Source organism: Carassius carassius, chromosome 21, assembly GCF_963082965.1.
Source record: "Carassius carassius chromosome 21, fCarCar2.1, whole genome shotgun sequence".
Classification (NCBI taxonomy): Eukaryota; Metazoa; Chordata; class Actinopteri; order Cypriniformes; family Cyprinidae; genus Carassius; species Carassius carassius.
In genome coordinates, this window is record NC_081775.1 from 7,696,981 (window position 1) to 7,719,675 (window position 22,695).

General features: G+C 37.5%; 1 protein-coding gene across 1 annotated transcript; it reads left to right on the forward strand.

The window, feature by feature from the left end:
- Positions 1–1,774: 1,774 nt before the first annotated feature.
- On the forward strand, positions 1,775–13,398 carry LOC132097438 (stanniocalcin-like). The gene is made up of 4 exons (XM_059503152.1): positions 1,775–2,064; positions 10,205–10,347; positions 10,749–10,960; positions 13,020–13,398. The coding sequence occupies exons 1-4, from the start codon at positions 1,950–1,952 to the stop codon at positions 13,300–13,302; spliced, it is 753 nt and encodes a 250-aa protein (XP_059359135.1). The 5' UTR covers positions 1,775–1,949; the 3' UTR covers positions 13,303–13,398.
- Positions 13,399–22,695: the final 9,297 nt, after the last annotated feature.

The window sequence follows — 22,695 nt, forward strand, 5'->3', positions numbered from 1 at the left end:
TTGGATAAATTATTTATTATTATTTATTATTTTATTATTTTTATTATTATTATTATTTTTAATGTTTAAATAGTATTGAAAAGCATGAATATGCTGTGTAATGGCGATCCCGTGGTGTGAAAACTTACCCCATAGGGTTACAACATGCAGGACGCAACGGGCTGGCATTTGTTAGAAAAACATTACCTGGATAATAATGATAAAAATGTTCAAAACGTTTTATTTAGCAAGACATCAAGTTATGTGCCTATACAGTAATTCACATAAACCGACTCTGAGAAATATCAATTGGAGTAAAAAGTGTGTCATCTAGCCCCAGCCTCAGTTGCAAGAAGACGCTCATTTAGTGACCTTCCCTTTAGGAATGAAAGGGTGTTCCGAATAAAATACTGCTCTTTTCCTTTTTTCAAGGCTAAAAGTGAGCAGATGTCTCACTTAAACATGACTGTGCTGATTGCGCGATTATTCACGCACGGACTTCAGTGTCACATTACGCGTGCGCTTCTGCACGTGCGCCTTGCGCGAGCTCGAGTGCGCGCGTTGCGAGACGCGCAAAGTCAACAGTGATGCTTTCCATACGCTGCATAATTTGTGTCAATAACTGCGTAGTTTATCTGTCAGCTAGAGACGATCCCGCCTGCTTCGCCAACAATAGCGGCATTATTGCAGAGGGTCCATCAAAATGCCAAAGCGATAAAAATGCGGGTCATTTGAATAACTTCAATGTTATTTCTCAAAGACATTAAAAGAAAAACAAAGAACGCAATGGATTTGACTAAAACGCGATCCGGTGGTAGCGGCTTTAGCAGACAGTTGAAATATAACACTAAGGATTACTGAATGAAACAAAACGATAAAGAAAAACAAACTGTCTTTTGCCAACGCCATTTTTGAGATTTAGACTTGCGTGATCAGACTTGAGTTCATTACACTAACAGCACTGGGGTCATATGGATGCCACATTATTTATTTATTTACTCATTTAAAGTGACATAAATCTCAGTTTTTTGACATAAATCTCATTTTCATGAGGTTTTAAAAGAGATTGGTCATTTTTGGGGGAACCAGCTTGGCCAGATCATCCAAATCAGGTTTAAAACGCACAATTTTGTGTGTAGAGAAAGTGTTTAAACTTGCGTGACCCGGCTTGAGTTCATAAGACTATCATGACTGGGGTCATATGGATGTCATATTATTTAATAGACCTCATTTAAAGTGACATAAATCTCATTTTTCTTAGTAGCCTTCATCATGAGGATGTGCCAGACGCTGGTTTTAAAGGAGTTTTTTTTTTTCATTTTTGAGGAAACCAGCTTGGCCAGAGCATCACGCTAATGCATAGAAAGTGGTCGATGTGGCTGTAGTAAGCCATTTTTAGATACCCTGTCGGTTTGTTGTTTGGTTGCTTGTTTCAGATGGGTTCTTGCTCTTTTAGCTTATTTTTGTTCGTTCAGTAAGGTAAAGAGCGCGCGTGAGCTCCTTGTTATGAAGTATATCAAATACGCGGACGCGCTCTTTGAAGTGGATGCGTATATTTGTATATAACAACAGTGCGCGGATGTGAGCGTTTTCCCAATCACCTTTCCCAACTAAAAAGGAACAGCAAACTTTACGCCATACGAGAAGCCTATTTAAATGCTACGGATCAATGAATGAAAGTTTGTGCTGAGGCTGTGTTTGCGCGCCTGCTGTGATGTGATTGGGCTGAGCGGCGAGCTCGTGATGCTCGGGCACATATAAAGGGCGACCTGCGCTCCTGTCATGCACGCGGCTGGAAGAAGAAATTGCTGGAAAGATCAGCTGGACAGACAGAGCCTTCATGATACTGCCCACATCACACGCATTTCCTCAACGAAGTCGCCGAGAACACGCACCGCACAGCGCGCAAGACATAAAGGAAATCCTCTTTTATTGCCCTTCATAAAAGCCCCAGTGTCATTTAGTGAGAGATGCCGCCAAGAACCGGACTTTTGCTGCTCGCCGTGCTCATCGCCTCCGCGTATGAACTGGATCAGAACGAATCCTACTCGCCCAGGAGAGCACGCTTCTCCCACAACAGCCCCTGTAAGTAGGAAGCGTTCGGGAATGATGAGCCGGCTGTGTGCTGCTGACACGCATGCATCGGTGTAGGGTAGATCATATGAGAGCTGTCATCTCATCTAGGATGAGCTCTCATCCAATGCGTCTGTGAGAGATGTATCAGTGAATATCACGTTCATCCTCTGACCTGCATATTAGGGACTCATCATAGCTCATGATGAGCTTCTTGTGATGCACTGAGCGCGATGAATGAATGTGAATGATGATTCCGCCGCCGCTTCCAGCCTCAAAAGCATGCACGAGGTTCTACGTTGGGGAGAAAATGCTAGAGTAAAAACCTGTTCGTTGGTTACCTTACCACATACCGTGAAAACAGCATTAGACCTTTTAAAGGCAGTATACTTTAAATGTAAAATGGTACAAATTAATAAAAAATTTAAACTAGGATTTGCCTTATAATTGAAAAGAACATGTAGGCTTTATAACCAAGAAATACCACATTATTTTAAACTCTGTTTAAATGGTGTTCCTTGTAAGTAAAAAGTAGGCTATAAATTGCATTACTTAATTGTATTTTAACCGTTTTTGTCCAGACAAGTCACTTTAGAGTAAAATTATTATTTACAACTATAGCCTTTTTCTTATTAAATTTAACAAGGCAATACAATACAATTATGCTTATTACGTAATAGTGGAAAACAAAAACGTGTAGAAACAAAGTGTACTCAGAAACCGCTTGCAAATTTCACATTTAATTGCCAAGAAATGGCAAGTAATAATGTTAAAATGTGGTAAGACTGTGGTAAGTGTGGTAATATTTTTTTTTTGTTAAATACACTTCAGTAATCTTTGTTTTATTTACAACTTAGAGAAAGAAAGAAAAATAAGAATTTTTTACAGTGTGTGAAACAACTCATTATTTACAGAAAAGTCGTGTATTATAGGAACAAAATACGAATTGTTTTATAATTTATTGAAATCCTTGTGGAAACCATCATATTTGTTTAGATTTTCCAGTCCTTTAAACCGATTTGTTGACCATATTACTGAGAGTGCTGCTATTTCATATAACAGCACTGGGGCATAACGTCAGTGGGCTTCTTGGCTCCTTTTGTAACTATTTTTATTGGGAGATAGAAAGTAATTAGCCAAATTCTGTATATAAAAAAAAAAAAGAATATTTACCTCTTGCTGTGGACTGTATATCAGTATGGCTTTGTAATCACCAGAAATCAAAGTCATGCTGATATTCACTACTACAGCATTCTTGTGTGATAACTGGATCATTTTATGTGTTACTCAGTTACTAGTGTTTTGCATTTGTGTGGGTGACACTGGTTCTGTCTTAATGTTATGATTAGCAACAGCTGCAAATTTGTATGTTTTTTCAGTCATTATGTGGTCTTGCATTATGTTATTATTACATTTTACAGTAACAGATTCCCAATAGCTTGAATAGGTTGGTATATCAACATTATATAATTTAATGATATATCATTACTATACATTATTACTCTCTGATATGTTTTTGCAAGCACAGTTGCCAAGTTACTTAAATATACAGTATATATATATATATATATTAGGTGATAGAGTTAAACCCTCTTATACCCAGCAGAAATGTTTTAAAACATTTCCACATACATTTAAGTCACTACAGTACTTTCTAAATATCTATAAAGATTGTACCATTCGTGATGTTGGTTATTCATTCGCTGTGAAAGAGTTTGAGGTAGATCCAATGAGTGGTTTGTATATGAAAGGCTTTCCCCAGTGAGGTCATACTTTCACGCTTCATATTCCAGCTTTCATGGCTTACACCTGAACCAGCTAACCGAGGTCTTCAGGTTCATTTGAAAATGACAGCTTATACAGGTAGAGAACTGCAGGGTGGACAGCTCACTTACACTAACGTTTAATGGACTAGGCACAATGGATGCTTTAAATGACATTGTGTGCACCTGAAAGGACCCAACACTATTAAAGATGATGAATTGTTCTGACCTGCTGCTCATTATATTGAAACTGAAGATCTGGTGTCAGTATTTACAATAGGTTGTGCCTTTGTCTTTAATGAATTCAGTAATTAATATGCTGCGGAGAAAAGCTCGTCCAAGTGTCAAATAGTGGATCTGTGTGTGGTGTGGGACACTCAGTTCCGTTCTGTCTCTGGACGGGACGTGAAAACCTTTGTCAAACTCCACTTGGTATTTGCATAACTTCCTGTTGTACTTAGTTGCCAGGGAGACATGTACTGACTCAGTGCTTTTGAGACAAAGAGACAGTGCTGCACTGATAATTCCAAAAGAGCAAAATGCACAGTATATTTACAAAACAAAAGGGTATTAATAGGTAATTAATGGGTAAATTAATAGATTGCATTTCTTAAAATAATCAACCCAGCACTGTGTATAATGTATGCACTCTCAGAAAAAAAAAGAAAAAGGGTACAAAAACTGTCACTTGGGCAGTTCCCTTTCAAAAGGTAATATGAACCATTTTGGTGCCAATTTGTTCACTTCAAATGCTGAAATGTACCTTCAAGGTACTAAAATGCACCCTTATGGGTCAATAAGGTAGAAAGGTGTACCTTTTGAACAGCTTTTGATTCTAGTTCAAGGGGTAGTTCACCAAAAAATGAAAATCTGCTCCAAAACTGTAAGTTCCTTTCTTCTGTTAAACGTTAAAGAATAATGTGAGTAACCAAGTTTCTGGTCCTCACTGACTACTATAATATGTTTTCCATACTATAGAACTGTTTCTTTCAAACATTCTTCCAAATATTTTCTTTTGGGCTCAGTAGAAGAACAAAACTCATACAGGTTTGGAACAACTTGAGGGTGAGTAAATGATGACAGAATTTTCATTTTTGGGTGAACTATAACTTTAATGAGAATATGATAAAACCACAGATTGGATCTTCAGATAATGAACAAGTCCAATTGTGCTTTAAATGAATGAACTCTCCTTGACATATTAAGGCAATTGCAATGTCGTCTCCAAATCCGCGAGGTCTAGCTGAGTCATGCATTACAGTCTGGTGTGAAACACTGACACTCGAGGGCCAAAGGTTCAAGTCGGGGTCACACGCTCCGCAAGTTGAAATCTGAACAGGTAGCTATGTAAGTGTACAACATGAATTATTCATTTCAACAATTCACCCTATTGGTCTGTGTGGAAATGAGTAATATCACCTGTCGAGAGGATCTCTGATAACTTACCCAGTTGAGGTTTTACAACACTTGATGATACACGAGAGAGTAAGAGAGAAAGCAAACACAAAACTGTGCATTGTCTATTGATGCGTTTTCCTGAATCTCAAATGAGTCCTGACCTGTCGAGGCCCATCGCAGTACCCTCAGAATGATTAGAGTGAGCCGGCCAAGCCGTATTCAAGTTTCATTCATCACAATATGTCTAATCATCATGCCTGTTTTCCCACCACAATACAATAAGTGCTCTATGAAATCATCAAATGCAATATCAAACCCATATTTTACGCCTCTTCTCAGCCATGTGCAGTGTAACTGAAGGGACAGCCCCTGAACTGTGGGGCCTAATTAATCTCTAACTCTATTTTCCCTTGTAAGGTTACTGATGACGTCTAGGGTTTGTCCGATGATACAAAAAAAGCCTTGCCAACACACTTTCCCTCTTATAATGCAATAAGAGCAACAAAATCAGAGTGATTTTGTTTGTTTTTAGTGTGGCAGTGGTAGAGTCCCAGTGTTTTCCCTGGAAGCCACAGAGTGATTTGGCTTCATCATACATTTGAATTAAAAATAGCCTTGAAGAGACAAAAAAAGTACACTTTTAAATAGAGTACTAAATACGGAAATAATATAGTTTAAAGTAATATACTTGAGTGTGAATTGAATGTAATGTTTTTGGACACTTATTGCATTTGATTTGCAATGAAATAGAGGTTTATTATAGTTTGCCTTTATATTGCTTAAGAGTGCTTTCTTTGATCCACTTAAGTACATCTTTATGTTATTATTATTATTACTTACCTAGCATGTGTTCCCTGGGAATCGAACCCACAACCTTTTACATTGCAAACACAGTGCTCTACCACTGAGCCACAGGAACACTTTGTGTTTTAGTATGTTAGTCAACACATAGAAATAAGTGCACCTAAAAACATTATTAAAACATACTGATTTTAAATGCACTTTAAAGTAAAACTCTTAATTTTACATTATTACAAAGTGTTTTTTTAAGTATATTTAAGTGTGTTAAGAAACATAGTGATGAAAGTGCCTCTCTTTAAGTACACTTAAGTGGCCTTTTAATTCACCATGGGTGGTGTTGGCGCAGTGGATAAGACACACGTCTTTGGCGTGAGAGACCTGGGTTCGAATCCACTGTGCAACACCAATGTGTCCCTGAGCAAGACACTTAACCCCTAGTTGCTCCAGAGGCGTGCGACCTCTGACATATATAGCAATTGTAAGTCGCTTTGGATAAAAGCGTCAGCTAAATGAATAAATGTAATGTAAATGTAATAATGGTCAATTAGTTAATGTTAGTTAATTAATTAATTAACATGAACAAACAATGAAAAATACATTACTGTATAAAATTCATTAATATTATACTTTTAAGATTAAAAGTACACTAGAAGTGTACATTCAATACAATTTAGCAGACTTCTTTTTAAAAGTAACTAGTCTCAAAATACACCTCAGGTTAGATCACATGATTTCGTTCACACCACGGTAAAATTTTCCCTTCATTCTGAAAAAAGTGAAACAGAACAACTTCTAGTCTTGTATCCACAAGGAAAACTGTTCCGCTGATAAAAGAGGCCAGTCATGGAAACATTTCACCCTCACTTGTCCTGAGGCTAACAACGAGTGTAGGAAAGTGATACAATTGTATTTGGTATTAAAATGAAGATATTTATCATTTTTATGACTTTTTCATGGCTCAGGGGATGTAATAGAGTTCTCGGTTGCTTTTTGCTGAAGTATCAACTTTGTCTTGGATGCTTCTCCTTAAATTCCTTTGGAAAACTGAAAATAGAAACAACCACAATATTAATTTGGACAGCACAACTGATTTATTATTGGAAGAATTGATGAGAGACACCTGAGTTTGTATTGCGATCTCTGATTTCAGTATTTCGGTGTCACGCAAAAGCAGAACACAGTTGGAGATAATGTTGGGGAGACATGTTTAATAGGGTCCATACTGGGAGAAAAACCAGCCTAAGCTTGTTTTCTGGTCTTATTTGGTCTCCCAGACTGGTTTGTTAGCTGGTTTTAGAGGGGATTGGGCATCTTTTAGCTAATTAGACTTAGAGACCAACTGAACACTCAGTAAAACCAGCTAAACACCAGCTTGAACATGTTGTCCATCTGACACCAGACTGACTTTTTTTCATTCTTGTGGGTGGTCAGATTTGGCACTAAAACTGTGCAAAATAATGCAATATCATTTATTTATTTATTGTATTGTATACAATTAATAATATAGATATGGATGGTACAAAAAAAAAAATCATGAGCCAGATGATTCCAGCCAGAAGAAGCTAAAAAATATGGATTGTACATGGAGAGTAGACCATATGCTAATTTACTTTTCAACTTTTCCTAATATATATATATATATATATATATATATATATATATATATATATATATATATATATATATATATATATATATATATATATATATATATATCAGAATTTCTAATTACCTATTTTATGGATTACAATTTAAACCTTTAATTAGAAAAACGTGCAATATAACAATTAATAAATTTGTGAACCATGCGTACAACTCCAAACCAGCGCTTAACCATCATTGTAAAATGCTTTATGTCAAAATAATTATTTTATTTTTTATAATATTATTATTTATTAATATTTTTTATCTTAATATTATTTTTTTATAATAAATCCTTACTTTTTATTGATTATGGTTATGTAGAATCACTTACAATTAAAATAAATAGGGAGACAATCTTTTGATTCACAATCAGAAATGTGTAGCTTATTAATAAAAAAGAGCTTGCATTAATTGATCTGTTATAATGAGTTTTATTTAAGCTGTAAAGTTGTTTTCTTCTATTTGTTATGGTCATTTTGGGGGTTTTGCTATTATATTGTCTTGGTAACAAAGTTTTCAATTGGACACAATTCAGACAAAAATGTTTTTCACAACAAATTCACGCTAACATATTGTTTACATATTGCGGCTAACATAACATCTACAGATTGGCCTCATTCACTTCCATTGTAAGAATCTCACTGTAACCCTGATTTATGCTTTTTATACAGATAATCACAGGCAAGCCGATATTATATTTTGCTGTAATCGACATTGTGGCCCAAGTGTTGTCAATAGAACTTTTATTGAACCCAGGATTTTCCATTAATGTGCGCAATGAGCAAATGGCCTTAACAGAATGTACATCTGAGATCTTGCCCTAACCTGCTCCTATGGACAATAGACATATTCACTGCATGACATTTGGGGGGTTTCTGGTTATTTCAGGAGTCTGCCTTTTGCCAGGAGCATTGACACAGCAACACACAGCCTATTTTCCTTCAGATACAGTAAAGTGAGTGTGTAGCAACAACAGCCTGTCTTTCTCTCCCTCACACACACACACACACACCCTTGAGGTTACTTCTCGGCGTGGCGTGGGATCCTGGCCCTGCAGGCTACAAGTTTGTGCGGCAAAGCGTTTATAGTCTTTGGCGTGGAACTTATGGAGGTGGTGGTTTGGCCCTCTTACTGAACCCACTGAAAGTTACTGTCTTGTCACATGTAAGGGTAATGGAAACAATTGCCAAAAGAAACAGTCAGCAGAACCCAATACAGCGTGGCAAACATAACGCCCCGACTACCACAAAGCCTGCTGTGGATATTCTTCATTCAGTGGGTCACAGTCCCAAGAAGAGAAAAATGGCTGGAATACCCATAAAATTTATGGCAGAGAGTGGAGTGGAGTAGTGACGCCAGTGCTTGGCTCAGTTGCTATATATTTCAGGGTGTCAAGTGGCTAGTCAAGCTTGTTGTTATTTGTCATTCAAGTCGAAATTTGGCTGGCTGTCAAAATCAGATGGAAACTCACACATAAATCCAAGTATTTGTTCCAGTTTGTACTATAGTTCCCCCAGACTGAGTGGTATTTAAATATCCCGTGGGCTGGGAGGTGATAATGAGAAAGTGTCCCCTTAAAAATGATCCTGTGTTCACTTGTAAGCAAGGTGAGGAATTCATTATGTTGCCTAAATGGTTTCACAAGTTCATTGCTACTACACACAATGTTTTTCTCCTTAAATCATTTCCCCATGAGAATATGTTCCAGCATTAACTGCCCCGTTCCTCACAATGGGAGTCCAGACCGTCTCCAAAGACTGTTCCCTCAATAACCCTCAGTGGCTTTCCTCCAGGTCTGTGAGAAAGTACAGGCTGAACTGTCCAAGTAGTAGAAGGAAGTTCATTTGTTTCAACGACCGAGCTGAGAATCCAGTGGATAGATGGATTAGTGAGTGAGAAATATTGCAGAATCTGAAATTTTTTTTGTCAAACATGGGGAAAACAAATGGAACAAAAACCCTCAGAAATGTTCATTTTGATTAGTTTGTTGCCAAATAATGCATACATTCAACATACTTTGTCAGTGTCAAAAAATTATATGTTTTCAGTGGACTTTCAACATTTTTGGTAATCATACATACAACCTGGCAAAGATACATTTACATCACCCACATGCCAACAAACCAATAACAGCATGGAACAATAATCCAAATTATAAATAATCCTACGTAATTTATTTGCAGAAAATTGCCTTTGTTTGTCAAACAATTCACGGACAGTTACGTATTCCCATAATTTTATTATATTAGCTTTAGCAGAACCTGATTTGACCAAGTGTGACATGTTCCTGGATCAACATCTTTGTGTGGAAGGATATTTTCAGAACCAGCACCAGCTAAAATGTGGCTGGGCACTAATTCATTCAATATGGGTACCTATACCTAAATATCATACAGTATATACTGTACTGTATATTGCCAAATTTGGTTTGGACAAATATTACTTGATGTACATTTATGCCTATTAAAAGAAGAAATGTGCTCAAGACTGCTCTTTAGATTCTGCTAATGTTCTTGTCAAATCTAACGGTGATTTTGTTTTTGCAGCGGATGTGGCACGCTGCTTGAACAGTGCGCTCCAGGTGGGCTGCGGTGCCTTCGCCTGTCTTGAAAACTCAACGTGTGACACAGATGGCATGCACGACATCTGCAAGTCCTTTCTCTACAGCGCTGCTAAATTCGACACTCAGGTATGTACGTTTGTAAACAATTCAAGCCAAAGAACAATAAAGATATATCAGTTCATCGATGGATACACAATATCCTATTGAAGTCAAAGGCGCCTTCTCAGCAAACATTTGGAAGCTAAGAAGCAATAGGATTGGATGAATCCTGTCAAATGAATGCAGTTGAATTCCAGAGATCTGAAAGGCCCGAAGGGAGCTATTCTTTTCAAAAGTTCTTATTACAAAGTGATTCATAAATGCTTTCTTAATTGATGGTCTCATATAGACTCAACTTATATCAAAATAATGAGTTGTTTGAGAACCATTTATACTTTTTAGTGGCCATTGTTCCACTTAATTATAAGATGGACTGAAGTCACAGTTCAGGCCTGTGCTTGACATATGGTTTTCTGTTCATTTTGCAGGGCAAGGCTTTTGTGAAAGAAAGCTTGAAGTGCATCGCCAATGGCATCACTTCCAAGATCTTTCTAACAGTCAGAAGGTGTTCCACCTTCCAGAGGATGATTTCAGAGGTTCAAGATGAGTGTTACAGCAAGCAGGATATTTGTACAGTGGCCAAATCAAACCCAGAAGCCATTGCAGAGGTGGCTCAGCTTCCAAGCCACTTCCCCAACAGGTAAGACTTATGGGTCCCTATCATACACCCGGCGCAATGCGACACAAGGCGCAGCGCAAGTGTGTTTGCTAGTTTAAGTCCGGCGCCGTTCGCATTTTCCCGTCCAGCACCACGCCGTTTAAATAACAAATGCATTTGTGCCCATTTGTGCGCCCATGGGTGTGCTGGTCTAAAAAAGAGGTGTGTTCAGGCGCATTGCTGGCGCATTGCTATTTTAAGGAGCTGAAGATAGACTGTGCCATAGACCAACTCAAACCTGGTCTAAAGTCTGGCGCAATGTTTTTCTTTGTTATTTAAAGAGCGTGTTAGTATAGGCGGGTCCACAACGCCCGTACACGCTGCTTCTTAAACACAGGGACGCACAGCAGCACACATGCCAAATATGAAAAATTAAAGGATTGCAATGCATAAGAATTTTTTGTAGTCTAATTATATATATATGCCTACATGTCATAATGGATAGTCATCGCATGTATCAGAATTAGGCTATCTATTTGCTCACACACGAGCAGCTCCGTTTCATCTCGGAGACGCGTTCTGTCTTTGCGCTTGCCAAATTCCGCCGTGTAAATAGCAAATCTGTCATTGTACGAGCGCAACTGGCTCTTAAAGGGAATGGAAGATGAGACTCTGACTGGTTTATTGCACATTACGCCCAAAAAACACCCATTACTCATTAAGAGAATAGGGACAACCCGTTTAGACCATGCGCCCGGGCGCGCCAACTGTTTTTCCGTCATTAAAATAGCAAAAGTGGATTTGGATACGCCCTGAGTGCACCTGCGCGTGCACTTTACACTTTGCATTTAGATCGTTAAAATAGGGCCCATGAACAAGATGAAAAGATTTCATCTTTTGGTGTACACAAAAAATGTTTCAGAGTTGTTGACCAAACTATCATGCTAGATTTAGGAATTAAAGAATCAGTTAGGTGGTATATTTTTTAAGTATAAAACATAAAGTATATTTAAACAAATGTACCTGCAGATAATATAATATTACTGAAATAAAAGACCACTTAAGTATATAAAGCGTAAACTTTCATGACTACAGTATGTTTCTGAATACTACTTATGTAGACTATGAAAAGTGCACTTTTAATCATCTGAAATTAAAAGTTTTACTTTAAATTAGATTTTAAATCAGCCATTTGTTATTAAACTTTTGTCATGATATAAAACGTACAACTATTTTGATGTGTTGACTAACATACTAAAGCACATGTAAAGATTATATATTTAACTGTAATGTGTTATTCAATATTGCATTTAAAGTGAATATAATTTAACTTGACAAAGAAATTACACAGAAGTTTCAACAGAAATGACATTAAAATATATTTAGTTACCATAAAGGCTTATCTGTACATTCAGCAGCACATTTTTACATTTTGAAACATATTTCCACGACGATAGAAAATTCTGCCAGGACCACTAGCACAGCATACAGTTTGGATTGGTGGTATGGTTCTGTTCTGGGCAGGAACTCCCTGCGCATCCATGCAGCATAGCATGGATAAGAGCAGAGAGAGCAGCGATAATTAGTAATTATCAGATAATTAATTAGATAATTAGTCTGATTCAAAGGAGAATCAGAAGCTGAATCCTGACTGACAGAGGAGGAGCTGGGGATGGAGGAGGGTAATTAGCTATTGAGCAATGCTAAAACTGCTGATAATACTGAAGGACCTTATATATGAATGCCTGGATAGGTATCATATCCCTATAGGTAGATTGGGATCAGCAGAGAATCAGCTGATGTGAACTTAATGAACGTGACCTGCCAGAACTAATACTACTATTGATAATTAACAAATTGCATAAAGATGTACTTACTTAAGAGGGTCAAAAAACAGCTACTTGCATTTGTTCTAAGACTGTAAAATTGATTAATCATGATTAATCAACAATTCCATCCAAAAATATAAGTGGTCTTAACTTGTTCATTCTGAATTCACTGAGCATTTGCAGCACTATCTGTGGCTTTCTAATGCTGCTAAACCCGCTAATTTGTTGACGCACTGCATGGCTCAGCGTGAGTTTTCTCTGTCTCACCGCAGGTTTTATGGGAAACTACTGCAGAGTTTGATGGAGTGTGACGATGAGACGGTGGACCTGTTGAGGGCAAATCTGTTGACCCGATTAGGGCCCGAGATCACCATGCTCTTCCAATTACTGCAGAACAAGCCGTGTCCGTCTGCTGCAGTACCTACTGGAATGGAGACTCGTGGTGGGTGGCGGTGGTCTGTCAGTCCCCATGGATACAAGATCCAGCCAAATCTACGCAACAGAGATGCCTCGAACCTCTTGGGCAAGAAACGCAACATTGGTGACAGCTCTTAACTTCAGACCAATTTGCCAGGCCAAACTTAGCCATCGAGCACACATACACAAACGCAATTGAAAACACACACACACATAAAAAAAAGCAAGACAAAACAGTGGTTTATTTTCCGAGGCTATAAAGGGACACATTCCTTCTCAACTGGAAAAAGGCATGCACCAGTGCGAAAACATCTCGAATGTCCAATTCTATGTTTATCACTTCATATTCGACGAGTTTTACATGTTCGAGGGGGAAACGGCCTGTAGGTCGAGTCAAGGTCATCCAGCTGGAGTCACCCAGGCCATAATGTAGAGAGCTCTTAGACTTATTTCCATGAAAATATCTCTAGAAACAAAAGAAAAATACTATCCAAAAAAAAAAATAGCCATTTGTATATGAAATATATCTTTTGGAGATTACAGCAAAGAAAATGTATGTGTATATAAATAACTGAATCTAGCATTGATGTGAAATAGTTGGCATGTGTTATAGAAATAAGAGTGTACTATTTATTTATTAACAGATATTTTACTACTACTTTAGCTGTTAATCTCAAATTGCCACTAGCCTTTTTGTGAAACTCTCCCATTTGGCGAGAGCTATCTTTAAATATTGATGTGCAGGAATTCATTAAAATACCAAAAAAAAAAAACTCAAGTTCACAACAGTAGATGTCAGCGATCCACACTGGACGACCAAACACTATTGATGAAACGAGTTAGAGATGCACAGGAAGGGACCGATAACTTCTCTTCGCAATCTTTCAGCTTAATTCTGTAGACCTACAGGAGCTTTTTTTTTTTTTCACTGATCGCGAACGTTTACTTAACTCTTGGATCGCCTCTCTACTTATTATCTGTTCAAGTAGTGCAGTGCAAATAAACTCTGAGAGGAAGTTCAATTCTAAGCCCTGAGCTCATTGTTAGCGCTACGTCTAAACACATATTTTGGCCAACTTATTGGACAGATGAACAAATTAGTCCCTAGTGAATATGACATGCAGAAGTCAGTTCAAGCGCGCTGTTCCCAGCGTTGCTGAGTCAAAAACTAAAATAAATAACCTAGATGTCTATTTAAAAACATATGAACTGAATGATTAATATTTATTTTCTTACTATATTATTTAAATGTTTATTTTATTAAATTTCTGTGGGCAATATTAGTTCATTCAGCAAGCATTGGTTCACAGATATAGTGCTTTTTAATTGCATCGGCGTCCATTTTTGGGAGCTATTTGAAATGTATTTAATCGATCGCTTATTTAGTCATTCTGAGTTGACTGACCCATGTAATGACTCTGTGCTGGTCATGGGGGAACACGCTGGTCATACGAATGTTATATGGGACCACTATAATGCAAACTTTGTCAAGAGTTAATCAAGCATTGCAACATGCTGTGTATGCATTCAGGGTTAATCAGCTATATATATATATATATATATATATATATATATATATATATATATGTTGTTAGCTTTATCAGAGTAATTGACATCCAGTATTTCATAGCGCTGTCATTAATGCGGTTTACTTGAGCGGTTAATTTGGGGCAGTCACTGCAAAGTGTTTTCCGGAGCCATTCTCGACACTATGCAATATACAACGTTGCCGAAAGGCCTATTTCTCTCAGAGTGTTTACCCAGGGTGAATGGGGAAGATCTCTCTCTAAATGCTTCTTGGGGAAGTTCAGATTAGCAAAGACTGGAGGGCAGTGTTTGGCTTGGGAACGACTAAGGAGCGAGGGCCAAATCCAATCAAACTACCGCAAAACCACTTTTTGACTATTCCCGTCCAAAAATAAATTCCATAGCAAAGAAGCCATTTCACCACTGAGTGATTTAACCATTCAGACGACCAATCTGCATCGCTTAATATGTCCTGATTTGTTTGAAAAACACAGGCTAGCCATTAAACGGCTTGTTTTATGGTGAACTCGCACTGGCGCCGTATTTGTACTGTGGTGATAATACAGCAGTTTGATTGAATTGGACCCAAAGAGAAATGAGAGAGCAGAACCGGAGAGGGCAGAATGACTGTTTTTACTTGAACCAAATGATCTTAAAATCTAAAAGTAATTTACCAAACTATGCAATAATCGCTAGAAAGGTTGCAAACTAAAATCCATGCTATCGGGCCCTAAGCGGAAATGGGGCCTTTTACGTTTTGAGACTAAGCAGCAGTAGCTTTTTTTCTTCTCCCATATGAAATCAAATCCCCAGTCCCCAGTATTCCTTTGTTTTTTCCCCCCTGTTTTGCGTTCCTGTTTCTGGCCACCTTTTCTCTGTGTGTATATATATGTGTATTTATAATAATATATGCACTTTCTGTCTCACAGGACCACTATCATAGGGCATTGAAGCATAGTTAGATTCTGCTCAGAAACACCAGAGTAGCTGCTGCATTCTTGTTGAACAGACGTGGATGCAATAGCAAAATGAGGATTTTGTTGTTGTTGTTGTCTTTTGGGAAATATGGTATGATATCTCAATCTATTAAACACCAAGGAAGTACCTGTACCAAACAAAGCTGCTAAACGGATTTCCAACCCCACTGTGTTACATTAAAGCTATTTTTCCATTAAAATCCCACCGGTTTGTCCAGCATTCACTGTGTTGTGAACATTTTCAAACTAAATGACCAGTGACTCGATTATGCATTACCATTTTCAGGCACTTCTGGTATCTCAGCAACAAGGGGTCCATACCATCTCCAGAGAAACAGCAGCGAGTGCAGACGTTTGCCTCAGCCCAGCTCAGAGACATTTGATGTTTAAAAAGATGCTGGTGAACTACTCTTAAGTAGCATTAAAGTTGCAAAGCTGTTCTGAAGGTTTGGCCACTCTTGTCCGCATCTTTTCTTCCGTTACTGAAAGGGTGTTGTACATTTAAATGTTAATGTATGTTATTTTGTTAAATTATTACAATGCAATTGTTAGACTGCTGTGGATATAAGGTTCTTTCTCTCATTGGAAGCCTCTGTCATGTAGCTCACCATTTTCATCATATTGTGATTCAGAGAATTTTCCAAAAAGTAATGGATTTTTGTAAACTTCAGAGAATGTATATTTTATCAAATGTCTGTATTTGGTGCCAAGGGGTGCCTATGGCGTTGAAAGTTTTGTGCAGCCCTCTGGTCATTTGAACTTGCATTGTGTCCTTATCATGATTTGCGGTGGTTTAGCTGAGCTTGGAGACTGACCCTTCTTGTTGCCAAATTTAAAGTTTATATAACCACTGCCTCAAGGAAACATCTAGACTTAGAATTGAATCGAACGCTATTTGTCTGCATTATAGAAATAGTATAGAATGTAGAGTAGGAATGATTGGAAAATTATGTTCTGTGTGCTCAAATTGTCCCAATCAGACGTTTCAGGTTGGTTTAATACTTTTACGTCGTAACCAGAAAGATCAGGATGCACTACAATAGAAGCGATCTGTTCGTACAGTAACTTCATTGTCTCCTATTCACCAAAAACTGGTGATTTCTCCTCTTTGATCCAGGGCCCTGAGGACTATAGGCTACACAAGCCATTAAACTGTATGGTACTCTCTCTTCTCAAAACTTGAAACCACTTATATCACTCATATTCCTCTTTATGTTCAAGATTCAATGTTGTTGCTATTTTTTTCTTTTCGAATGCAGTATAAAACCAAAATGGGAAAAGATTGTTCTGCAAGGCATTCTATTTAAGGCATTCTCTCTTTTTTGTTTTTTTATTCATCCCTAATGTTACACATGATGTAAATTTGTGATTGATTTGCACTTTATACAGAGCCCGTATACATATATACTTGTGTATATGTGTTGGGGTTTCTTTCTGTGCTGACAGGTCAAAAAAGAAAAAGAAAAAAAGATACAAATACATCAACTATGTGTCTTTTACTGTGTAATAATAAACTATGATCAGATCTGGCATGTGATATCAATTTTTGTGTTTTTATTAACCAACTTAGTTAAAGTACTGGATGCATGAGGTGCAGGTGTTTGTTATGTTCATCATGAGCATGTTTGAGCTCCTAACCCATATATTCTAAATGGTACAATATTAAAAACGTGGCTTGGGTACAATGAATTGACTCAAGTAATGATAATGCATATTCCTAGGCCAATCTTAAAGGGGTAATTTACTGCTGGCTGATGGGGTTTTAAAGAAAGCCAATTTATATAAAATCCTTGCTGCATGACTTAAGAAAACAATGAAAAAGGGATGTAGTGAAAAAATGAAGGAAAACTGACATAATTGGGGATACAAAAATGCAAAAATACAATCTGTAGTTTTCACAAAAGTTGTCAAAAGTCCTCTGGTTAATGCATTTTTTTTATCATCAGGTCAATTTTTGCTGACAAATAAACAGGAATCTTTAGCAGGTTCTTTAACACAGAAAAAGAACACTTATTCTTCATTTCATCTTCACACTACAGATAACAATACAACATTTGTTGAAAAGCAGTGTATTTGCATTTAAACAAACCATTGGGTTTCATATTCAGTCAAAAAATAAAAGATCAACAATAATTTGTCTAGTCCAACACTATTATGAACATACAGATATGGGCAAAATATTTCCACTCTAATTCTAATTCTAGTTTGGGTATTGCAGTAATAAAAAGTGTTAAAATGACACCATATAATGACATTGCAGAGAATTCTGGGCTTTTGTATTTAAAAGAAATACAACTTTTTCCTTGCACCTTGAGTAATGCATGTAGGCAACATAACTGCTTACTGATTTTTGTCTAGGAAACACATGAAAGATGATGCCAAAGTATTTTATAAGAATTTAATTAAAAATTAAAAAACATATTCAAGAACTGCAGTCGTTGAATGTATGAATTGCATTTTTATATACATTACAAGCAGCTGTAACTGCTAGGCATTTCGGAGAAGGCCCATTTCTGAAGGCCCGCTGTGCACAAGTGAGATTCATATAGAAAAGATTTGCTTAAATGGGCTGCACAAAGCCCAGATCTGAAAGGATCTGTAAAGCTTTTTTTGGATGAGTGGAATCTCTAAAAGGAAGGATTAATGGGTTCGGTTTAGAACAAGGACATATAGTCTAGGTCTAAAGTGGGATAAATGGATGGACAGAGTCGTGCTTTTCAATATTATGAAATGAGCTTCTGCTCGACACTCATAAAGACGCCTAAATACATGCTGAGTGTGACCAATCTGCAACAGGACCCCTCATCCCCGAAGAGAGACAAGGGGTGCTCATGCCTTCAGAAATGAACTTTCTTAAACTCACTTCGCAAACGCGCTGAAACTGCAAAGTTGTTTGGTTCTGTTCTCTAAAGAGGCCTGAGGAAAGGAAGCGAGTCATGCAAGTGAGACGAGCTGAAGCGAGGCGGAGCGAGGCAGCAGCTATCTCTAGCAGTGGGGAGGGAGATAATTTCATGGTAATTTGGACGAGTCCTGAAGGGTTTTTCTCATTTTCTGCACAAGCTCACAGGAGTAGGTGATGCGGCAGCTTGGGCTCAACATTGATTCAGTCATGTTCCACTTATTAAGTCATTCACTTAACTCACTCACTTGCATACGTCCTAAGTAGATTACCATGCCAGGAGCGACAACTATTAGCAGCGACTCAAGCATCATGAAAGCTGCTGCAAACATTTGATTCTCAGAATCCTGGACGCTCTTCCAGCTGGAATATGGTTGACTTTTAACCCCACCAGTGCTTAAACTTTCATTTCACCGCAATGGCAAGATGTGTATTGCAGTCTCAACTGTTGGGTTGCAATGCAAAAATTAAGTAGGCTGTTTTGCTGAAATGAAAACTGGGATATTTCTACTTTGGCATTCATCCATATCCATCGTCACATCCATATTGATGTCAGAGCCTTGAGCACCTTAACATGCGATGACTGCTTATTCTGTATTAAGTAACTGCCGCAGTAATGATCTATCTTTGTAGAACAACCAGGCAATCAGCATCACCTCGGTTCCCACAAAATAAACCCAGTTAGGGGTAAATAAGGTCCAAAGATGTATCTTTTAGCTTTAGTACCTTAAGCTACTGCCTCAGTAACAGCTTTGTATCTTATTTTGTGAGAGTGTAGCCCATTTTCACTGGAAAAACTAGCATGAGAAAGCAGAGGAAGAAGAAGATTGATTTGAAGCTGCTATAGCAAGCAACGCCCTCTGTTGGTCAAAGTAAATATCACATGATTGAGACACTTCTCTGCCTTTCTTGCAGCATTATATTATATTATATTATATTATATTATATTATATTATATTATATTATATTATATTATATTATATTATATTATATTATATTATATTATATTATATTATATTATATTATATTATATTATATTATATTATATTATATTATATTATATACATTTTGCTGGCTGTTTTGTATGTTTTATTTTAATAACATTGGTTTACTAAACTGAAGGAAAAGAAATAACATTAAAATACATTTGACAAATACACATATAGATGCATAAAATCATGAAAACCCTCTACAACCAATGCACAATATGTTCTTAATTATAAGAAAAGAGGCCAGACCAGAGTTTGAACAGAATGTACTTTCTTTGCAGATGAATTATAATAATGGAATAACAGCCAACACCCTGTAACACTAAAACTTTCACTTTTGTTTATCACATTCTTACCTTTATATGAATTTAACAGAAGGTTAATGCACAAAGGTGGTTTAATCTGTATATCAGCACTGTATGTCGACATTGTCTCACATGTGCCATGTAGTTCAGGGGAAGTGTGTTGCTCTATTCAAAACAAAACGGCTAAAACTGGCAACAGCACAAGCAGTGATTTATAAAGAGGAGAAAGGAAGAGTGCAGAGAGGGCAATAGTAAAAAATGACACAGGGACTCAGTCCAGGGTGCAGTCACAGCTCCTAATTGGACCATCATTACCATACCGCCATTCGTGGCTAAACTGTCTAAACAAAAGCTCTTGGTCCTCAGCTGCACAAATCTGAAGTGACGGCTCCTGTGGTATTACATATTGGAGAGGCCATGTGAAGTTCTCTCTGGTTACTGAACCCAAGCCCAAAAACAACATACATTCGCACAAGCTGTGATCTGCATCCACACTGGCCCGTCTTCACAAACCATTCCGTTTAACACCGGGAAAATAGCAAGTACATTATTTCAGACTCTGTTCTTGGGACTGTGAAATGATGTAACATACTCTTTCCAGATGTTACAGAGCGAAAGCCAAGAACACTCAGAAAAGTCCATAGTGTCCAAGAAGAGTGACTGTATTCACAGGTGTGGAAGTCCCTGCTTTGGGACATTGCCTTCCAATTTGAGGAAAATTGGAAAGCTGCACAGCTTACTTTCAAGAATATATAAAGAGTCCACCATGCATCTACATGTGAATGCAAATGTTGCTATTTCATAGTTAAGGAGATTTAAAGGCACAATCACAAAATTAAAAAAGTGAAAAACAAAAATTTATTCATCCCCACTAATGTCATTGCGAACCTTTACGTTTTTATTTATTCTGTGGACCATGAGAGAAAATGTCCTTTCGTTGTTGTGAAAAAAGTCACATGGGTATGAAACAACATGAGTAAATGGAGTTATTTATTTATTGCTGAACAAGCCCTTTAATTACTTCCCTGTTGTGACATAAAATTAATGGCTCATTTCTTAAATATTTATCCTAAAATTCCTTATAAAATATCAACCCAAACTAGCTAATTGTTGACATACAGTAATGGTTTAAGCAAAGTCACTTCATTCTTATTGAGGTTATTTATATTTTCACCTACTGACAACCAGAATTCATCACATATCACTGTACTGTATGCATTAACATCCATGATGCAAAAAAAAAAAACCTGCCCTTGCCAAGCCCTTGCCCCATAAGTCATTTCAATGGACAACTCAACCATCTCACCCACAAAGAAAGCCAAAAACCTTGGTGTCACACTGGACAACAAGCTGTCACTTACTAACCATGGTCAAGACATGCCCATTCCTCCTGCAGACAGAGCAATCTTATGTTGGCTTGTTTCTTTTTGCCAGGTTGTGTTGTCTTCATCTTCATTAGTAGCACAGGTTGGCATTTCTGCCTTTGTGCGAATGCAATGTTCTCTGGACAGGAGCATCTTCCTAAATGGCTTAAAGGTACAGCTCACCCAAAAATGCAAATGCTGTCACCATTTACTTACACCTCATCACAGAAGAAAGAAGGTCATACAGGTTTGGAACAACATGACAGTGAGTAAATGCTGACTGAATTTGCATTTTTGGGTGAATTAAAGGTTCCAAAAGAGGTTGTTTTCACAGCAATGTAATAGAAGAACCATTTTTGTTTCCTCAAAAAACCTTTCAATGATCAGTTCCTGAAAGAGCTGATATTTTAATGATCTCAAGGACCTGCTTCCACTAGAAAGAACCTCCTGTGGTTCTGTGGATGTTAAAGGTTCTTTGTCGAACCATCAATGCCAATTTTAGTGCATGTGAATGTATAAATGAATGTGGATGGAATACTGCAGGTCAAACCTTTTGTTCTCTGATGAGAAATGTTCCCATTGAAATGACTTTTAATTGTATACTTTAGTGTCTGATCAGAGTCTGGGACATTGTTGACATCTCTTCTGAAACTGTAGAGGAGACAAGAGATTACTGGGCTCAGTCTCTTATCAGAATAATCTAAAAACCTGGAGACGTAAGCAAAACTCTCGATTTTCTCCCCATTTAATCGGATTGCTATAGGTAATGAAGACCTATAAGTCTCACAACAGAAGTGTCATCATACCTTCCGATATATGAAAGGTTCTTTGAGAAACCAAAAATGGTTCTTCTATGGCATCTCTTTGAAAACCCCCTTTTAAGTACCTTTAATTCACCCAAAAATACACATTTAGTCATCACTTATCTGTATGATTTTCTTTCTTCTGTGATGATGCAAATGATCTGCCACTGATGCCCCCCTTAAAAAACTGTGACTGCGTGGCATCTTTGGTTGCAACAGCATGATGAAGATTCGGTCTGCACACATACATTGTAATGGAAATGAAGTAGAGGCAGCTCAGCAGCAATGAGGAGTCAGCCGCAGGGGAGACAGACAAGAACCGTAATGAGAGATAATGTTTTGTTATCTGTTAAATCACTGGCATCTCCCTGAAACTGGAGAGAGGATTTCTCAAGCATTCGCCTTATCTTCTCAATTGCCTTTTTCAACACGTTATACATTCTGTAACACTGGCAAGCATCTCGGCTTGGCTTAAACTCATGACAATGAAGCACTTAATCTATGCTTGTGGCACTTACAGCACTGAATTAGACCACTACAACACCAGTGAGTACTGAGTTTATACTGCATAAATAATGGACATGTGTTAAGTTCTCATCTATAATAAATTGTGAAGTTTTATTTACACTTTTAACTACTGAAAACATTAACATAAAATACTACAAGG

What these genes read in the sequence shown, in the direction of transcription:
- LOC132097438 (XM_059503152.1), top strand. Translation starts at nt 1,950, where the DNA reads ATGCCGCCAAGAACCGGACTTTTGCTGCTCGCCGTGCTCATCGCCTCC. An exon ending in CTGCTAAATTCGACACTCAG is followed by an intron (nt 10,348 to 10,748) that starts GTATGTACGTTT and finishes TTCATTTTGCAG; the next exon opens with GGCAAGGCTTTTGTGAAAGA. An exon ending in CCAAGCCACTTCCCCAACAG is followed by an intron (nt 10,961 to 13,019) that starts GTAAGACTTATG and finishes GTCTCACCGCAG; the next exon opens with GTTTTATGGGAAACTACTGC.